We start from the raw sequence: 19,904 nt of genomic DNA on the forward strand, positions 1-19,904 counted from the left end.
TGCTTTCGGGTGGTCATCTCGAAGCTTTCACGTTTTTTAATAAATACTGTGGCATTTGTGAGCAGCAGCGTCAGCTAGTTTGATTTTTACAGTTTTGCTTCGTCTGCATATAGTTTTAGAGAGTTGCTTCTTCAGACGCACGTCAGAAGATTCCAAGGTGATCGAAATTAATCCTACGCGTCCCAAATTGGTTGGGTTGGCACGCAAGACCCCCAAATTTGAATTTAGCTTAAGAAGCGCAGGGTAAATATTCTATGGGTACAGGGAGCTAGTGAATATTATTAAATGTTGGATTAATTTGAGACTGGGGTAGAGAAGATGCGTCAAAACGTAGACGATGCTGAAAATAGACAGTACGACGTCTGAACAGAGAGACGTCGTCCTGTCCATTTTCTGTCTCTTTGAGACGTCGTCCTGTCTATTTCTAGTCTCTTCTACGTTTTGACGTTTCTTCCCTACCCCAGTCTCCGGTTAATTCAACATGGTTAAGCGCAGGGGTTTAGGCACATGCTCGTTGATCCATAATTAGGTGTTCTTATCGGCGGCGCAGAGGCTGCCGAGCAATATTGAGAAGCCAGAAGAAATATTCATCGATCGTTTTCCTGATTTATGACCAGGTTCCCAAGCACCCTGTTGTACGCACAGGTTCCGGTCTCCTGGCAGAAGACACTGCCGTCGCGGGGCCGCAGGTGCGAGTCCTCCCGCTCCCAGGGCTGCACCACAACTTCGTCACCGCTGCCGGAGGCCCTGGCGGTCACGCTGAAGCCGATGTCGTGGTCCTCGGTCTCGAACTGCCAGCACAGCCGAGAGCCCCCCTGGTCCACGGTCACGGGGACCTCGAGGCAGCTGCGACGTTCCACGGACACAGTGGTGCTCTGCACCGAGTCGGCACCGTTGACCGAGTCGGCGCCGTTCAGGCTATTGCGGCGGACGTACTCGTCTTCCCGAATCGGCGTCCACACAGTGATCTGTGCCAAGAAGAGATGAGCGTTGAAAACAAAGACGAGCGTGTGAATGTGCGCTCGCTCGCGTGCGAGCGAAGGTGTGGGGGGTATTTGGGACGAGAGGGCATGAGGCCGTACGTTATCAGCACTAAAATGTATAAGTTTAGCCGCTCATACGTATGCGCCGACTATTCAATGTTTGGCGCAAGAGGAATATATGCGCCGATAAAGTGAGGAAGGGGAGGAGTGCGCGCGGAGACATCAGAACGCCGAACTCTGATTCGAACGATCAACGGGTCGACGTGTCTTCACTGCACTCGTCGAATGCGAGAGCCACACGCCCAGACGCCTGTGTTCCGCGTTCTAAGGCGTCCGATGAGTGCACTGGAGACAAAGGCTGCTAGCTTGAGGTGCACCCACTAATCCTTCGAACCAGAGCTGGTCTCTCTGACGCCCCCGCTCGCTGTCCTCTCCTTATCTCCCTCACTTTCTGGGCGCATAAACAGGCGACACCAACACTTGGCGTCCAAAGGCGGTCCATATCAACACCTCGTCGCGCCTCGGGGAAGGGGGTGAAGGCACGTCTCGGCAGCCTGAGACAGCTGCTGGAAGCTGAAAGTTGTACAGAGAAGTGGAGTGTCGCTCACCAAAAGCGACAAAAGAAAGAGAAGAAGATATTGTCGGAGAGAGAGACATAAAAACTTCTCCATTTGGCTAACACTATATCCGTCGCTGCTATTTTATGGTGGACGGTATTCCCAGGTGGCTACTGGGAATTGCCCGCAATGCTTTCAACTTTGGACTTATTACGCCTCTGTACGCTCTTGAGAGGCTTTTTTCGCTTCTATTTTTAGCGCTTAGACGGACATGTTTCGTGCCTCCATAGCAGCCTCCGACCATAATTCGAGTGACGTTTGAGAGGACTGAACGCTGATGCAGATAACATTCAACGAGAATTGTATTCGGCGGTGTGTGTTGGAGCCTTGTGGGTTGAATTAGCACACGTATATGGCAGACTATAGACCAACAGGCGGCTCTGACACCACGCAGCTGCGGTGGTGCTGCTGCCTACCCACGCCCAAACGTATCACTTGACGCGATTTCCTGCGCACGCGCAGTGCCCACACGTGGAAATGTGGACTCGTTTGCCACTTGCATGTAGTTCTATATTGGGTCAAAGAATCGGAAACAGCATGCCGGGAGTCGAAAATATATACGCGCCTTACACCCGTGAACTGTTCTACAATGTGCGACCGCTTCGGCCACTTGTAGATCTGCATATATTGCTCGTCCCGCAGCATCATGACCATGTCTCTGGTGCAAACAATGAGCCATCGAATGCAATGAGACAGCAACGTCCCTTGTATGTTGTTCTCTCGCTGATTTCGCGTAAATCGGGATGACACGGAGGGAGGTGAATTGCTTTTGGTGTAGATGGTTGAGCGTGTTGGTTATTAATTTACGATAAGGAAAGAGGGACATTAAAGACAAACAGACAAGACAGGCTTTCGACTTTCAACAAAGACGTTTACTGGCTCGACTTCGCCTCCTGAAGCTCGACGGGGGCGTCCGGGTGGTTGAGAGAGAGGGTGGTGGGTGACCACCAGCAAATTTGGTACCACCAGCAAATTTGGCCGTGGTATAAGAACTATAGTGTCCAGAAGTAAATGGCTATTTCATGCGTTCAAGGAGGGCTTGCGAATGAGGTCATTCAGCAGTATTGGTGGCAAGCGTGTGTTTTTACTCGGCGAGAGTTACTCATTTTATTATACGTTGTGAAATCATAAACCCCGACAATAGGGCCTGCTTCAATATCCATCTTAGCTTCGCACGTACTGAGAGCCGCGCTTGGCTCGACTCTACGAACTTCGAAGCCTTTTCGAGCGAGTGGAGTATTACACGTTTTCCTCGAATAGCGGCACACGCCGAGCGAAACAGCGACTAACAGCATGGGAAACGTAGGGCCTGGCTCATTCTATTATCAACTTTGGGATTTATTCTTGGGGTTCTTTCTTTGGCAGTTTTTTTACTGCCAAGATGTCCAGAATTCACCCCACCCTGCATTCCTTAAGCCAACAGTGACCCCTGACGGCATCAGTCTCATTTCTCACGTGATTATCAGGAAGAGCGCGGGGCGCTTTCAAGCATTACGGTGCAGCATGAACAAACGTTTCGCCGTGGTAGAGTGCGAAAGCTTCTTGCTTTGATAGGCACCGCAGCTATGTGGGCGGGAGTGCCTGACTGAGCTATGCACTAATTATTTCAAACAACAAAATGTATAGAAGTATAGGTCAGGAGAATGTCAGCTGCACAAGCTGCCAGGAGGACCAAGATTTAGCAGATACCTTAGAAACTAGGTCTACGCATAAGCGCAGAAAACTTCGGTCCTAGATCAATTTAATTTTAATATTCACTCTTTCATCTTTTCGGAAACTATAAAGATGCTAGCAATAAAAAACGGTTTAAGCGTAGATATGCAAGACAGTAGAAATAACTAGCGGCTTTGCAATCATTGCGTATTCAATAGTAATGGTCGTCGCTCTTTACTCGAATTCAACATATAAAGCTGCACTTGTGCACGCTTTGTGCACATCGGCTGAGAAGGGAGGAAAGATGGACGCAGACGTTCTGCTGCACAAATCATAATTGTACTTTGTGCAGCAGCGATACTGAGACTGCTCTTGCTGCAAGATCAGTAAAACTGTAACCGACTCAGGGTATTGGTGGCCGCCATTGTTGAACAAGGACTCGGCGATTTTCGAGAAACTGCAAGAATACGTGTTGTGTAAAAGTGAAACAACGGACATCATCGAAGTCGAGTGCCTGCATGGTTTGTTGTGGCAAATCATGGTTAATGGCGCTGGCGGCCGACGCTTGTGGACGCTTCCTGATTATGTGCATGAGCTCTATATATAGCAGCGATTATTCCTGTACAGATAAGTTTCCTCTTGAGCTTGACGTCCTATGTCAATGCAGAACAGAGGGAATTTACGACAATAGCACGCATACTTCCATGCAGACAAAATGATGCTAAGCCAAAGCAAGTACCATACGTTCATTTGGTTAAAGGGGCTTGTACGCTAAGCTTCTGTACTTAAAATAAGAATGCCATACTAAAGTTTACCAGAACATATAACTCTTGAAATCAACGGCTGCCTTCGCCCAGACAAAAAATGCATCGAATTACTTCAAGTCATAGTGAAAAAGCATTGATTCACGACTACCTCACTAGGAAGACATGTTCTCTAGCATGCCATATGCTAAGTAAGCTTGGTAACTTGAGATTTAGAGCTTAAAAATTCCTTAGCATCACAAGATTCATTTATAACATTATCGAACCAACTGTTAGATCTCTGTGGTTTGGGCTGACTCAGCAGAATATGTTTTGTCAGTATATACGAGTTTATAAATGCTTCTGTGACACAAGTCTCGTTGCACTGTGCCTCCCATAGTTCGGTGTGCGGAATCAAGCTGCCAAGTTTACAACATGATACGCGAGACAACGAATATATTCATTATGTAGACTAAGCAACACGAAGTGGAAAAACCGCATGGGGTCAAACTGAAGTCCCACTTTATGAGCAGGGTTCGGATTTTTCGGTATGCACCGATAAACACCGAAAAGTAACTCCTGAGCCAGTTTAATCAAAATAAAAAAAAATATATATATAGCCAGAAGTAAAGCTGTTCTTGACTAAGAGAACCCCAACAAATCTTCAAAGAAAAAAAAAACCATTATCTACTGCATTTTTTTTTTCTACCTTGACTCAAAACACAGCTTACAGTAAACTGTTCGCGAGGCAGCAGCTTTCTTTTATTCTTCGGGAACCACATGACTTGTCTGGTTTCATTCTCTAATTTCGACGTTTTCCAAGCATTCAGGCCACGGACATGCTTTCAGAAGGCTGGGAAATACCACGGCTGTGTCTTTCTTTGTGTTAAAAATAAGCCACAATTAATGTCTATTTTTGTCCAACACCAAATATGAATACGAAAAAAAAAAAAAAGCACCAAACGTATTCGGGATAAATAAGCTCGGAAAAAGCACCCGAAAATTTTTAAAAATTTGAGTCGCTAAAACACAGAACCCTGCTTATAAAAACCACTTTAAAAAAATGTTAACTTATAGGGCTTTACAAGCTTCACTCAATTTTTAAAGGAAGAGAAAAATAGTAATTCGGGGTAAAAGTTGCGCCGCTTAATTTTCGATGAATATTAGGGGCGTTCCATTGTAACCACGACCGATATACCGAAGAAATATACTAGCACAATGAGCGTGGTTATTTTTATTTTTCGTTCACGTTTATCTACCTAAGACGTTGACAAACTGTTCCGCGTGTTTTGCACGAACGCGCACAATATAGTATTGACGTACAATTTTATGTTATTTAACGTTGCTTTGCAATACCATTATTTTTTCGTCTCGCAACAAACAGAATATCAGTTTTCTGCGCGTTAGGCCGATATTGCAGTGCACTCTCTCTTTCCCTCTCTCTCTCTTTCTCATTTTGAGGTTTCTAAGTAGCAAGAAAAAGTAATTCCATGAAATTTTGCTGGCGGCCGAGCTAGGGCAAGGGTTGTCACAAGCGTGTCTGAAAGAAGTGCCCATCCTTCCCTTACTTTTATGTTTCGTTTTGTCATTTTGTGGGGAACAAAAAATGGAAAGAAGGTGACTATACATGTTACACTTAAAAAAAAAAAAAAGTATATTCTTACACTCCTTGTCACATATACCACACCGCAAAACTTCAGTTCGACTTACAGCGCACTGAAATTGAACTGACTTCCCCAACTTTGGCGAGAGGTTTGATGACGGTGCGATATAGCATACCCAACAGCTAAAGTACGTATCAAAGTCTACAGGAAAAAACAAAACAAAAAACACTGAGGCTTTACCATAGAGCGAAAAAAAAAACCGATAACTTTTTTTTTGCAGTCAGCCCCAGTTACGTTAGTTAATTGAGTAAGTTGTACAATTCGGCTTTCAAGCCGCTCGTGAAATTTGGTAGTGTCGGTTCAACGTCCGTGCGCTGTACGTCCACCTGAAGCTTTGGGGTGTCGTATATGTGAAAAGAGGTGTAACAATATACCCTTTCTTTTTAGAGTGTATGTATTGATATAATACGTAATTTTCATATTAAAAACGGCGCATTATCTGCGCCAAACGTACAGCACTCCATTACGTATGCATAACGTTTGATAAGCTTACCAGAAGAGCGATAGCCAAGAGTGAAACTAAGTTTCTTCAGAGTGCGATGACCTATCGACCTAATGCTTTGAAGCTTAAAACGAATAGAAGGACCAACGCGTAATCTGTGTAGCAGTGCTAATAGTGTCGCATGCTTTCCGGGTCGTCCTGATATGCGATCTCACGGCCCTATTTTTCTACGCAGTTTTTCTCCCCGTCGATGAAACACGTGAGAATAAAACGATATCTACGAGCGTGGATTATGAGCTTCGTAGCCTTTCTATGTATATCAAAGTTCTACCTTTTCGTATGTCCAGGCTAGTGACACAAGCCCGTACAAGTTAGCTTGCAGAACGAGATAAGTAATCAGTACCGGTGGCTTCAGTGCCGGACTACGAAACATATATACGCGACGGGGTTGAAATGATTGTCCGAATCTCGCGGATTTAGGCATATTTCTCTCCGATCTTTAGGGATTAAAATAACGTTAAAGGTGGGTACACACATTTACGTTTGAGCGTGCTCGGGTGGGCTGCATTCTCTTGTAATCCCTACAGCGTGCTAGATGTCGGAACGTTTCCAACTGGACGATCGGGGTGAAATCCCGTGTTGCATGGGCAACGTTTCCAATGCGAGCTGCGAGGGGGTGACAATAGCGCTGATCATGTGCAAACCTCTCCACCTCTCCCCCCCTTTTTTCCTTCTCGTCACGCGACGACGCAACGCCTGCGTACTTGGGAATAAGTTGCCCAAGATTTGCCTACCATTAAATTTGCAAACGGTGTCCACGATTTCAGTTGATCACTCTCTTACGTCAGGGCTCTGTAATGACCGCTTGACACACTGGCGCCATCTTTTGGGTAGCCGTGAAACGCGTCCGCCGTTTCACTAAAACCGTGCAGTACAGCCAAAGCCACAGGGAAGCGAGCGTGTCCAAACCTCTTCAAGGGGAGAGAAAGGAGGATCAGGAGAAAGGGGCTGGGATTCCCAGCCTTTCTATCCTGCTCCTCCTTTCCCTCCTCTTGAATAGTTCGGGATACACTCTGTCCCCAGTAGCTTTGGCTGTACTGCACAGTTGTAGTGAGACGGAATATAGACGAGAGATTTCGTAGTATTGGGAAGAACAAATCCACGCACTGTTTATGAGATATTATCGCTTACGAAATTGTCAGATTTATTTCGAGTACGCCATGATAGAATGATGCGTAAAGAAAACATTTATGAAAAATATATCCATTCATTGGGAAGGGTTCCAGGGCTAGCCTATAGATGGCGTCAGGTGCCAGTACGAGTTTCAAGGAAACGCGAATCACCCGAGCACATGCGGACGCAAATTTGTTAACAAGGCTTTATGCGTCAGCTGAAAGATATTGCTTGCTCCTTCATCCCCACCCGCAGCTACGTGGAAACCCTTTCGTTTCAGCTGCTTCGTTCAATTTATCTGCACCTCCAGCACCTGCGCAGAAAAGTGTAGGACCGTGTACTTCCGGTGTATGGATGGAGATACGACCGGAAGTACACCGCCCTACACTTTCCTGCGCCGGTGCAGGAGGCGTGGGTAAATCGAAGGGAGCTTTTAATATCTGACCTCACTCTTTGAAGTTTCGCGCTCATGATTCCGCAGTTTCGGAGCTTCATGTACACCCTCTCTAGCCGGTGCAAATAAAGTTCAGTTCATAACAGAAACGCTGTCTTTGGTGTGTCAAAGCGCTACAAAGATGGCGGAAAAACAAGTCGTTTTGGAACATTTCAGCATGGCGACCTCCGCAAGAGATTGACGGACTAAATTCTGATCCGAAGGTATGCAAACCCTCTTCTGCAACTCTTCTATTCACTCGCTAGAGCTTCTGAATGTTCGGAATCAACTTGTTAAAAAAAGAAAAGGTGTATTCGATTGGTCTTTGGTAGCAGTGTATCCAAAACGATCGATCATAATTGGAACTACTCCGCCTCTATATGACCGTAATAGTGTAAGTAGCCGGAACCCTTGGTTTAAGTCCTCCCCCCTCCCTCTTTTCTCCGGCGCCAATAAAAACGATTTCCATTAAATAAATTAAAAAAAAACATACAGGGTGCTTTTCAGAGAGGAACACGACCTAAAAAAAGTAAACTTCCTTTAGGATGTTTTTAAGCCGTAGGGCTACGTTTTGGATCATCTGAGTGAAGAGGCGAAAGCAGTTAATTAGTTAAGTAATTAACTCGAATATATTGCTTGACGTATTCAATTTTGAAATTTGGGGACACGCTGTGATGGAGAATGACGATAGACCTCCCTGTATTTCAGCCGTGATGTGAAATTATTATAAATTTGTAATGTGCGTGACGGAATGAGAGATGTCGTCCTTGTGCAGTGCTTCCAACCGAAAGTAATCTGACTTATCGCGCCTGTAATGTCGATAGCCCCGCTCTGCATGCGCACTGCTCACAATGCCTGTGGCGCGGACAGGTGTGTATCCGAGCTGGCGCACAAACGTCGCCTTGTCGGTCTTTATCTACTTTTGTTTCTGGCGACGACGACATCAAGAATACGTAAAGCCTCTCGATGTGTTAGCGCTTGTCTTGCAAGTAGCGTCGAATGCGCCAGTGCAAGATGTCCGCGTCCCGAGCGGCCATTGAAAGCAAATGGCGGCGAAGCACTGAAATGAGCGGCCCTTGGAAGCGAATGGCGGCGAAGCACCCGCTCGTGTCGCGTGTCTTCCGAGCTTCCACAACAATGGTTGGCGGTACTTGGTAAGTGTGGATTTTATTCAGGGGCTTTCAGAATACGCAGGTTACGGCGATGACGCGTCGTGTCAGCTAGGGTGCCTTTATGTGTGCTTTGCTAAGTGGGATGACATGTGACAATTACGTTTCGAACGCTTTTGTTTTTTGTTTTGTTTTTTGTTCCGGAGCGCGTGAGTGCGCATCTATCGGCACGATTTGCTGTCACTGACAGTGCTACCATGGCGTTGTGTTGTCAGGTGTTCCTATTTTTCTCGAAAGCGTGTGCTATCGGCATCGAGTACTACAAAGAGCGGCGTCACCCTAAAGAGAAGGGCTGTGTTCCAAATCTTACCCAAATGGATCCGAGTTACTCCGGCGGATCGTATCACGTGAGAGCACAGATTGAAAAACGCTGAACGCGGGTAGGTTTCAGAACGCCAAGGGTACAAGACCCTCACCCTAGAGTAAGATCGAGTAAATTTTGGAACACGGCCAAGGACACCCTTAACCTAAGACTGCAGCCAATGACACAAGCATGACAGCTCGATGACACGCGGCCTTGAAGCGTTGTTCGGCACAGGAAATGCACATCTCAAAGCCAGGAGCGCGGGAAAGCTCGCGCGTCTAGCTTTGGCTGCCGTCTCATTAAAGGCCGGTTCTCACATGCAGCGAAGCGCTGATGTAGCGTTATTCACCTGTCGTCGGCTACTTATCGTCTGCCATGAGCAACAGTTTTGACGGTGCGATACAAAGCTGGGGAACGCTCCCCTCAGCGCTACGCTTGTAACACTCCGCTGCATGTGTGAAGAGGCCTTAAGGGCATAGAGAGTATAGTATGGGCTGGCTCATAGCGTTCCGTCAACACGCGACGCGCGCGGACACGCGCAGTTGGTTTGCCGGCAAACGAGTACGGCAACTTGACAACTCGGCCAACGTTCATAGTTTTCCACTATACTTCGTCTCACCTTAGCATGGACTATTGTTAGCCGCGCATGCCAAAAGCCCGAGCTAATTGCTCTGAATGAAGCCTCGGCGGCTGCACGAGCGCTCGTGCAGCGAGCGCTCCAGTCAAGGCAGTCGAAGCTAGCCGCTCGCGCTTGCACAGCCTTCGCAGTTCGTCCGTGCTAAGGTGAGAAAAAAGAATAGCTTTCCACGGCTCGTCATTGACGCTCGCGAAATCTGAGTTTGCTTTGGTAAGAGTGCGATAGACCGATCTCGCCAGCCTACGCCAGCCAGTTTGGCTACGCCACCGCTGCTGCAACGCATCGAGTGAACTTTAGCCCTTACGCACGTGCGAAGACTTCGCTGTGGCTCTACGCTCTAAAGCCTGGTTCACATGCAGCGGTTTTGGCCCTAAAGCGGCGCGATTCCTACTGTCGCGGCGCTCTGGCCAGCACCAGCGGTTGAGCGGCACGAGCGCCGCGACGGCAGAAATAGCGCCGCTTTAGGGCCAAAATCGCTGCATGTGAACCCGCTTAAGGAGAGGCGACGGCACGAACCGTCTCGTGCACTGCCGCCGCTACCACCTGCCTCTTGCAAACTAAAGTTACGGCGACGTCACGCATGCGCCGAACGCTTGGTGAGATCGGTTTAGTCTTCATTAAGAGAACTTCAGCGTGCTTCCGACTTGAAGAAACAGTGTTTTTACTGACGTGTGAATTGCAGCGAGGATCGCCAGTCTTTTCGTCCACGCAGTTTCCACCCCAGTGCTTGGGTAGCTGGTCTGGATCGATCTGCTTGAGGAGGGCTTCCTTCCACTGGTCTGCAGACCACACGCGGAAAATTTGTAAAGTGACATAAGTTGTACACTCTGTGAAATGTTCAAAAGAACGAATGCAGGTAGGCTAGAAGCGTACGATGTTAAATGCACAGCCCTCATCACCGTGCGAAACCTGAAACCTCGAGTTCTTGCTTAGAAACGATACGACTCCACCGGGACACATGGTAAAACACAGATTTAGGCAATGTCACAACTTGATGTTGCAAGTGATATACAAAATGTATAAAATCCCTTCGTTCGCCTTGTAATTGGCTGGAAAAATTGGCGCCTGCACGCTTCACTTTTAATTAATCATCAAAGGTGTATTTTAGTGATGGATTTAAGCTTGTAAAATTTCAGTGCCCTTGCTCTCTTCTTGAGAAAAACACCACCTTTGAGAAATAAAACAGAGCAAAGGACGAGGGACCAGATGAAGAAAGACACAGGCGCAGCGTTGTGTGTGTCTTGTCATCTGGTCTCTCGTTATTTGCGCAGTTTTAATTCTGAAATATGACATACCTACTAACACAAGCCTGAACTTTAAGGAAAACACTTTTTGATTTGGGCGGACTGTGACACGGACGCATAAGTGAACCGCGGGTTGTGGTTGTGGCGCCATCTCCCGATAGACGCCGTGAGCAGACGACGCACTCGATCGGAAGACGACGATGACGTCGTCTGCTCAAGGAGCCTACGGGAAATGGCGCCAGAAGCACTGATCTCGGTTAACTCGGCCGTCCCGCTCTGAGTTTGCCCTTGGCCATGTCAAGGGTGTTGGTCTCCTTTCTTTTAGGAGAGTTTTGCCTCGAAACTTTATAAGGTGATATACACCTTTAAGATCCACTATTTCAGATTTTTACTTCCCCGTGCCAATTCTTCTGGTCTATCTTAGAGCCCGCTTCGGCATTACTAACACCCTACCAACGTTACTAAAACACTCTGTCGGGAAACACACCCTTGAAACCCGGGCAGCTCGCGTCCACCGAGACCAAGCTAAATACGATAACAGCGCCACCTTTTAGTCAAGACATGATCATTAATTTATATTGCTACTGCGAAACGGCAAGGCGAGATGTCGCCACCGGCCCTTGCGCGACTTGACCTGAACCGGTACCTGCAGACACGCAGTTCCCGGAGTGGCCGCTGCGGGAGAAATGGCAGCGTTGCCATCGCCATTAGTTCGGTCAGCGTTACTTGAATCACTCAGTTGGGAAACTGCCATAGAGCCTTATCCCAGTACCGAGCTAATTGCGATCGCAACGCTGCCATTTCTCCCGCAGCGGCCACTCTGTGAAGTGCACGGCTGCACTCACTGGTTCCGTCGAGTCACGGTAGGGCCGGTGGCGCCATCTCGCAAGGCCATGTTGCAGTAGCCATATAAAGCAACTTTCATGTTTCAACTCGTCGCTAAATGCTGGCGCTGTTATCGTATTTAGCTCGGTCTTGGTGGACGCCAGCGGCCCAGGTTCAAGGGCGAGTTACCCAACCGTGTGTTTTAGTAACGTTGGTTCGTTTGTCGAGTACCGATAGAAGCCACTTTTTCAAAGCAGGCTCCTTCGAAGTTTCCCAACTTAGTTGTTCTAGTAACACTGCACCCTATACAGGGCGTTCACGCCGCTTTCGGCCACTATGACAGGGGAGAAGGGATACTTCCGGCTCTTCTACACGTACAGGTCCCCTCAAAGTAAGACGAAGCGCTGGAACGGCGACCGAACTGCATCGCCGCGCTATCTAGCAGCGCCGGCTGCAACTGATAGGTGCCGTCTGCGCATGCGCGCGTGCCTTCCACGGTGTCCTCCGTCTTTCTTGTTTGATCCTCGCATTATCAGCGTCTTGAGGTTCCAAACGCTGTTCCGATAAACACCGCTAGGTGTTCGCACGGGGAGATAACGTCGAGGGAAAGTGGGAAACGGCCAGTGTTGCCGATGAGCACCGCCCCTGTTGCTATCAGGCGGCGATTTTAGGAAGAGCGTTACACAAGTCGAACCACCGATAACGTGTGGGTTGGAAGAAAAAAACGGAGGCCTCTTCGGAAGGCATGTTCGTATGTGCAGAAGTAGCCTATCAGTTGCAGCCGGCGCTGCTAGTTAGCGCGGCAATGCAGTTCGGTCGCCGCTCCGGCGCACCGTTTTACTTTGAGGGGACCTGTACCTTGTGCTTGGGTGGGTGTGCGACAAGTCTTGGTTCACTAGCAAACAAAAGAGCCTTTTCAAAAGTCCATTGAGCGACAAAGGCGGTTGCCGTTGCAAGAGCAGAAAGCAGGTGATTTTTTCCGGCTTCAGGCCCAATGCTGACGCAACCCGCATGTTCAAGACATGCTCAGAGTACCTGATCTAGCAATGACAGACAGGAGATGGCGCGGGCTTTTAAAAAAGGCTTTATTGCTCAAGAGCTACGCTCTAGAAATGCCCCAGTGTCGTGCTTTTGCGTTGCCGATGCGCACCAGCACGAACAAATTGTCACAAGTAAAGATTTTTTTTTTTTTAATTATCCCGAGATGAGGGACGCCACCAACACCGTCGAGCCTGGGCAATCGCAGGGCGAAGGCATTAGGAGATGGCGAGCCTATTTCGATGTGCTGCCGACGGATGGCGCAACGCGACAAGCGCGAGGATGCGACACCAACGGCGCTTCGACCGACCATCCCCGTACAACGCCAACCGGGTCATTACGGCACGCATAAATGCAAGGTAACACGGTTGTCTGGGAAAGAAACCCTGAATACCAAGGCGAGCGAGTCAAAACATTAGAAAATTGGTCATGACAGAGATTCGCTTTGTGCCGAAGAAAGCGTAATAAAAATGTTCGGAGAACGTTTTTATTACGCTTTGCAATGGATTGCAAAAACCATGACCCGGATCGGCAGCCCCTGCGGGGAAGCTCGTCGCGTCCCTCCGGCGCCTGGAGGAGGTAGGTGCCAATCGCAGATGCCTTGCCGCTCACGAAGTAATTCAGCACGTTTAAGAACTTGCAAGTTTTAAGTCATTCACAGGTATATGAACCAGGCGGCTCGAATAGGCAATCGTGAAGATAGGTCCATGATACCTTCGGCAGCTTTGTCATTTCTTTTTGGAACAAGTGCTCTTTCTTTTCACCCAAGGGATCAGGAAGGCATGCCGATCCCGTATACGGAAATTTCAGGAGATACCGCAGATAGTCGTCGGCGGTGAGACTTATAAAGTACGCGCTACTCATTGCGGGTCCTCATAAACAAGCAAAAACAATAGCCCACCAGTTTGCTTTTGTTTATCTCCGTACACGGTCTTCATTTCAAAATATGATCCTTGGGCGAAAAGAAGATTAGGTACATTTTGCCGTTAGTTTTCAGAAAATAACGGCCTTATGTCAAACAACATGAAATTTTTAAGTCGCCGAAAATCGTATTGACTTAGGTGCACCGTAGGATGCAAAGTATTTTCATTAATGCGAAATTTACGAACGCCCTGTTTAACATGCGCGGCATATAGGGACAACATCTGATGTATCAGTTTAATTAAGGAATACTTCGGAGAAGTAAAACTTGGGTTTAGACTATAATGTCCACACTGATTAAAAGGTTAAAAAGCGTGAACAAAACGAGGACAATGAACACCCAAAAACGACAGGACAGATTTGGAGAAAACGTGGACCATTGCAAGTTAGAGTAGCCTTATTTTCATAACCTGATATCTATTTCCATGCGCTTTATTTTCTGATATCCAAGGTCTTCTTGCAATGCACAAAGTTAGTTATTAGTTTTTGTTTTGTCATAATGCCTGACCCAAAGGGACTTGGTTAAAATGTTTTCTTTAATTTGTAGGGTCGAAAGGGACGCACGAACTTCGACAGCAGATGTATAAGGTAGAAACTAAAGCGGTCATCTCACTACAGTAAAAGGTAGAAGAAACATCCTTGGTTCAGAAAAAGAAAATGCAATGCGAGCAATAAAGCCCATGCCCTTGGAACCTGCCTAAGGAAACCTCGCTTCCCTAGAAGGCCGTGTGAGGTTATCCAAACAAATTTAAACAATCGCTCCTGAAACCAGTCGGATTAACAACATGGGCCTTCCATGCATGATGGGACTTAGCGGACAAAGGTCGCTGGCAATATTTCATACCGCTGCTTCGAATCCCTCGGGGGCAGAATGACAAGCAGAATGGCAGAGCCTTCAGTTAAAATCCGGTACAGTCAATTAAAGGAAGACCCATGTTGTTAATCCGACTGGTTACTATTGTAGGGACACAAGAATTGGCCAACCGCCTCGTACGATAAAAACTGAATTTATAGAATCACCCGTGGTCTCGCGGTCGGTGCTTGTAGCTCGAGCGCGGCAAGCCCGAGCTCTTGCGCCGGCGTGGTTGTCCCGGCATATGATTCATAAAATGCACGCTGCAATATCCCCCCCCCCCCCCCCTTAAAAACATTAAAAAATACAGATGGGAGCATATTCAGGGAATGTTCATGAGGTCTGGGCATTTGGTAGCAGAAAACGTACGCGGGAGCTTCGTGGCTGTGTCGAGGCGCCGCGTGAAGAAGCAAAGTCATGTGAGTGTGCGAAAATAGCAGTGTTGTCAAAAGATTACGTATGTGCTTCTTGTGACGATTCTTGGTAGGCTGGTTTCAAGTGGTCAATGGATACAGTTTCTTGTCGGCCATTAATATCAATCGTTAAAAGTTTATCGCCACGAGTTATGACTCGATATGGGCCATCGCAAGGGTGCTGAAGTGGCCTTCGCACAGCATCGCGACGAAGAAAAACGTGTGTGCATGAATGTAGATCCGTTGAAACATAGACGGCTGACTGTTGTTGGGGGTGGGCAGGGGTAGGTCGGACGGTGCGCATTATCCGCTTCAACGCGTAGCTCGTAGGATCCGGTGCTGGATCTTCTGGTCTGTTTGAAAAAAATTCTCCTGGAAGTCGTAAGATCGTGCCGTAGAGCATTTTCGCAGGGCTGCAATCGATGTCAGTCTTTAAGGCTGTGCGGAGCACTAGAGGAACAATAGGGAGTGCGGAATCCCAGTTCGGTCCTGTATCTTGGGCCCGAAGTGCGGTTTTGAGTGAGCGGTAAAACCGTTCTACCAGTCCATTGGATACTGGATGATATGCTGCTGTACGAATGCGCGAAGTTCCTAAGATGGTCATGAGTTCGCGGAAAAAAGCAGACTCGAACTGGCGACCGCGGTCTGTTCTAAGGTATGAAGGCACGCCGAATCTGGACACCCAGCCGTTGATGAAAGCTTCGGTGACCGTTTCTGCACGGATGTCCTGGATTGGGATGGCTTCGGCCCAACGTGTAAAGCGGTCAATGCAGGTGAGCAAGTAAATATAACAATTAGATGGTGGCAGCGTTCGAACTAAACCTATAGGGATCTGGTCAAGTCGAAGGTCGGGAGGGTTAAAAGAAGAGAAAGGCGAAACTGTGTGTCGACTTATCCTTGAGCGTTGGCACTGGAGGCATGCTCGGGTCCACGCCATGACGTCGCGGTTCAGCTAGGCCAGATAAATCGAGAAGATAAAAGTCGTCGTGCGGCGCGTATTCCAGGATGTGACAAGCAGTGGAAGGAACCAAAAACTTGTTTCTGGAAACTAGATGGAACGAAAGGGCGGGGAGTGCCTGTCGACCATCGCACAAACAACTGTCTCGCCGTGCGTTTCTGAATGAATTTGCTCGAAAATAAGATGAGGAGGTGTAGTGCGAAGTTTGCTGAGCTCTTGATCATCTGCCTGTTGTGCCAAGGCTTGGTAATCAACAGATAGTGGTAGCAAAATTGAAGCCATGACGATGCGAGAGAGAGCGTCTGCTACATTGTTGTCTACGCCGCTTACGTGACGAATGTCAGTGGTAAATTCGAATATGAAAGCCATATGACGAATCTCGCGAGGGGAGTGGTTGTCATCCGTTGATGACAAAGCAAATGTAAGGGGTTTGTGATCTGTGAGTACGTGGAATTCGGCCTTCGATGTAATGACGAAAGTGCTTTATGGCCAGGTAGACCGCCAGCAATTCTCGGCCAAAAGTGCTGTACTTCGTTTCGGGCGGTGTAAGCTTCTTTGAGAAAAATGCTAGGGGTTGCCGTTTGCTTTTGACATATATTGCTGCAGCACAGCTCCTGTGGCTTCATTCTATCGGTCAACCATGACGTTAATTGGGGCGTCGTGATGGGGATGAAGCAGGATTGTAGTTGATGTGAGGTGTTCCTTGATTTGTTGGAATGCATGGGAAGTTTGTTCTTTCCACACCGACGGTGTGGAGTCCTTTGTTTTGCCCTACAGAAGGTCAGTTAAAGGATGAAGGGTGTGAGCACATTTTGAAGTAAATCGTCAATAAAAATTAATTAGACCGAGGAATTCCCAAAGTTTGCGAATGTTCGACGGCGGAAACACATTGACGATAGCTTCCACCTTCGAAAGCAAGGGAGAAATTTCTTGACTGTTAACGTGATGCCCGAGGAAGTCTACCTTGCCGACGCCGAAAGCACACTTGCCTTTATTAATATACGATGCCGTTGTTGACAAGTCTATCGAAGAGGATGCGAACATGTTGCCCGTGTTGTTCATTTGCGCTGAATACCAGAATGTCATCAAGGTGTGAAAAAATGTGAGGCCGCGAACCACAGTGTCGATAAATCGTTGGAATGTTTGGGCAGCGTTTCTCAAGCCAAATGGCATGCGAATATGTTCGAACAGACCAAATGGGGTTTCTATAGCTGTTTTGGGAATATCTTGCGGTGCCACTGAAACTTGATGGTACACCTTCACGAGGTGCACTTTTGAAAAAATCTTGGACACTTGCAGTGATGCAGTTCAATCCTCAGTGCGTGGCAGCGGGTACCTGTCAGGGACGGTCGCATTATTAAGATCTTGGTAATCTCTTCATGGTCGCCAGCCCCCAGGTTCTTTTTCGGGGACCATGTGTAGTGGAGACGCCCATGGACTGTTAGAGGGCCGAATAATACCGAGCTATTTCTAACATATGCGCAAATTTGTCTTTTAAAATCTTAAGCCATGCTGGAGGCAAGCATCTAGGACGAACATACACTGGCGGTCCAATTGGTGACCCGGCGTGTCAAAGTTAGGCGATGTCAGTTGCGTGTAGTCTTTGAGAAGGGTTTCATACCTTGACGGTGGAAGGAAATGAATGGCAGCTTCGATATTCGGTTTTTGGCATATGATTGCATTAACGGCTAGATTGGTGGTATTATCCAGGAGCCGTTTGCTGTGCATATTCACGAGCAGGTTCAAACGCCGAAGAAAATCTGCACCTAACATGGGGTACGAAACGTCTGCAACTAGAAATATCCAACGGAATGTTCCTCGAAGGCCGATGTCCAGCGCCAGGGATTGTTCTCCGTAAGTCGCAATCGATGATTTATTAGCAGCTTGTAAAATGTAAGGAGTTTTGTTCCTACGTTTTGAGGGGTCAAATGACACTGGTAAAACACTCACCTCAGCCCCTGTGTCGATAAGGAAACGTAATCCTGTATTACGATCGACGATGAAAAACAGGCGACTGGGTTGTAGGTTGCCACCACTAGATGCCTCTAGTGGTGGACAAGTTCGTTTCCCGACGCCGAGCAAGGTTAGTGACATCGCCGAGCGTCGTCACCGAAAGTCTTGTGATACCAGCACAAACCTCCGTTGTTCTGGCGTGGTCGCCTAGGAGACGAAGAGTATCGTAGCCGGGGAATTGAGCGGCTCCGGTGGAAGGCAGGAGGTTGGGAGACGAGAGCTGCTACTTGCGCTGTAAGCTCGAATATCTGCTAGAGAAGTTCCGTAACCACATGAGATGCCAGGTGGTCGCTGACTGCGTGTTGTGGTCTCGTCATCGCAGTCGTTTCTCCGGTCGTCCTGTCGATCGAAGTTCGACTTCGATGATTCTGTCGGCCAGGTGAGCCAGATCGTCAAGGCTCATGACTGGGGTGGAAACGAGTACCACGCGTATCTTCGATGGTAGGCGTTGAAGAAAAACCTCTCGCAGCAGGGAGGTATCAAAAGTTGGCAATATATCACCCACGAACTGCTGCAGTCGTCGAAGAAGCTAGGAGGGCGTTCGGTCCCCGAGCTCTTCGGATGTTATTAGTTGCTGGAGCCGTCTTTTCTCCGATGCGGATGTTTGTTTGATCAGTTCCTAGCGAAGCTTGTCAAAAGGCTGATTGTTTGGAAGCGAGAGGATTAAATCTCGAATTTCCATGGCCACCTCGGGAGGAAGAGACGCTACGACGTGATGGAATTTCGTAGGTTAGCTGGTGATCCGAGCGGTGATAACTGCGATTTTACTTGCGTGAACCATACCAGAGGGTCCGCTGGCCAAAATTTCGGAAGTCGAAACTTGACGGCGGCGACATTTGTGGTAGCGGTGTTCTCGACAGCCATAGCGGCGTATCATGTCCGGGTCACCAATTGTAGAGACACAAGAATGGGCCGATCGACTGGTACGATAAAAACTGCATTTATAGACAATTGCAAGCATGGTGCCACAAGTGGTGCGCCATACGTGTAAGCGCGTGCAACGCGCGGGTGAACGTAGCTTTGGCAAGCTCGTAATCGCACGGGCGTGCCTGCTCGAGCAGAGACATGGCGGCGGCCAGTCGCCCAGCTTGCAATCGTCTATAGAATCGTCCGTGGTTTCGCAGTCGGTGCTCGTAGCTCGAGCGCGGCGAGCCCGAGCACTTGCACCAGCATGGTTGTCCCGGCATATGAATCATAAAATGCACGCTACACTTTCATACATCTCTCACGCTGGTTTTCATTAGTTCAAACTCCTCCCACGCGGCGTAAGGCACCTTGACTGCTGGCTCGTGATGCATCGAACGATTTGACTTACAAGAGACACGGATTAGAGCACAGGATACGAGCACTCCCGTATTTCCTATACCAAGATGAAAACTCACATACCGCTTCCTTCCAAGCAAATGTAAATACCTTAAAATAAGTTTGGTGTTAATTTTAACTATCGTGACCATTTATAGCGTTGAAGGGGTTCTCCGAGAGCATAGAAAACGAAAAAGGCACTCACCCTTGCCATAGACGGAAACCTTTTGTAGCGTGGTGCCGTTCAGCAGCGGCTTGACGAGGTTAAAGAACACGGAGAACAGGGACGGAACTGCAGAAAAGAAATAAGGCGAATTTCAGTTTTAAAAAGTAGTTGAGTGTGTATGAACAAACTAAGACTGCGCTAAACAACGCTCGACTTCATCTAGTGCCAAGATTCCAGCATGGCCATTGCTCAACTTATCTATGGTGTATTAAATAATGTATCTGCATGAATATCGGCATAGATGACGAGGCTGCAGTTCTTGCCCACCACGCTTGCCGGCTCCGGAGACTCAC

The 19,904-nt window shown here is 47.9% G+C and overlaps 1 protein-coding gene across 1 annotated transcript in view; it reads right to left on the bottom strand.

Annotated features, from left to right (window-relative positions):
* The window catches only part of LOC8041410 (SEC14-like protein 2), a 98,067-nt gene that overhangs the window by 6,151 nt on the left and 72,012 nt on the right, over window positions 1-19,904 (bottom strand). The window contains exons 9-11 of the mRNA XM_040498897.1: window positions 19,591-19,677; window positions 10,488-10,597; window positions 644-968 (exon numbers count right to left, since the gene is read on the bottom strand). Of these exons, the coding sequence (XP_040354831.1) occupies window positions 644-968; window positions 10,488-10,597; window positions 19,591-19,677 (522 nt within the window). The remainder of the gene's footprint in view (window positions 1-643; window positions 969-10,487; window positions 10,598-19,590; window positions 19,678-19,904) is intronic.

This window comes from Ixodes scapularis, unplaced genomic scaffold, assembly GCF_016920785.2.
Source record: "Ixodes scapularis isolate PalLabHiFi unplaced genomic scaffold, ASM1692078v2 PGA_scaffold1__304_contigs__length_218370807, whole genome shotgun sequence".
Taxonomy (NCBI): domain Eukaryota; kingdom Metazoa; phylum Arthropoda; class Arachnida; order Ixodida; family Ixodidae; genus Ixodes; species Ixodes scapularis.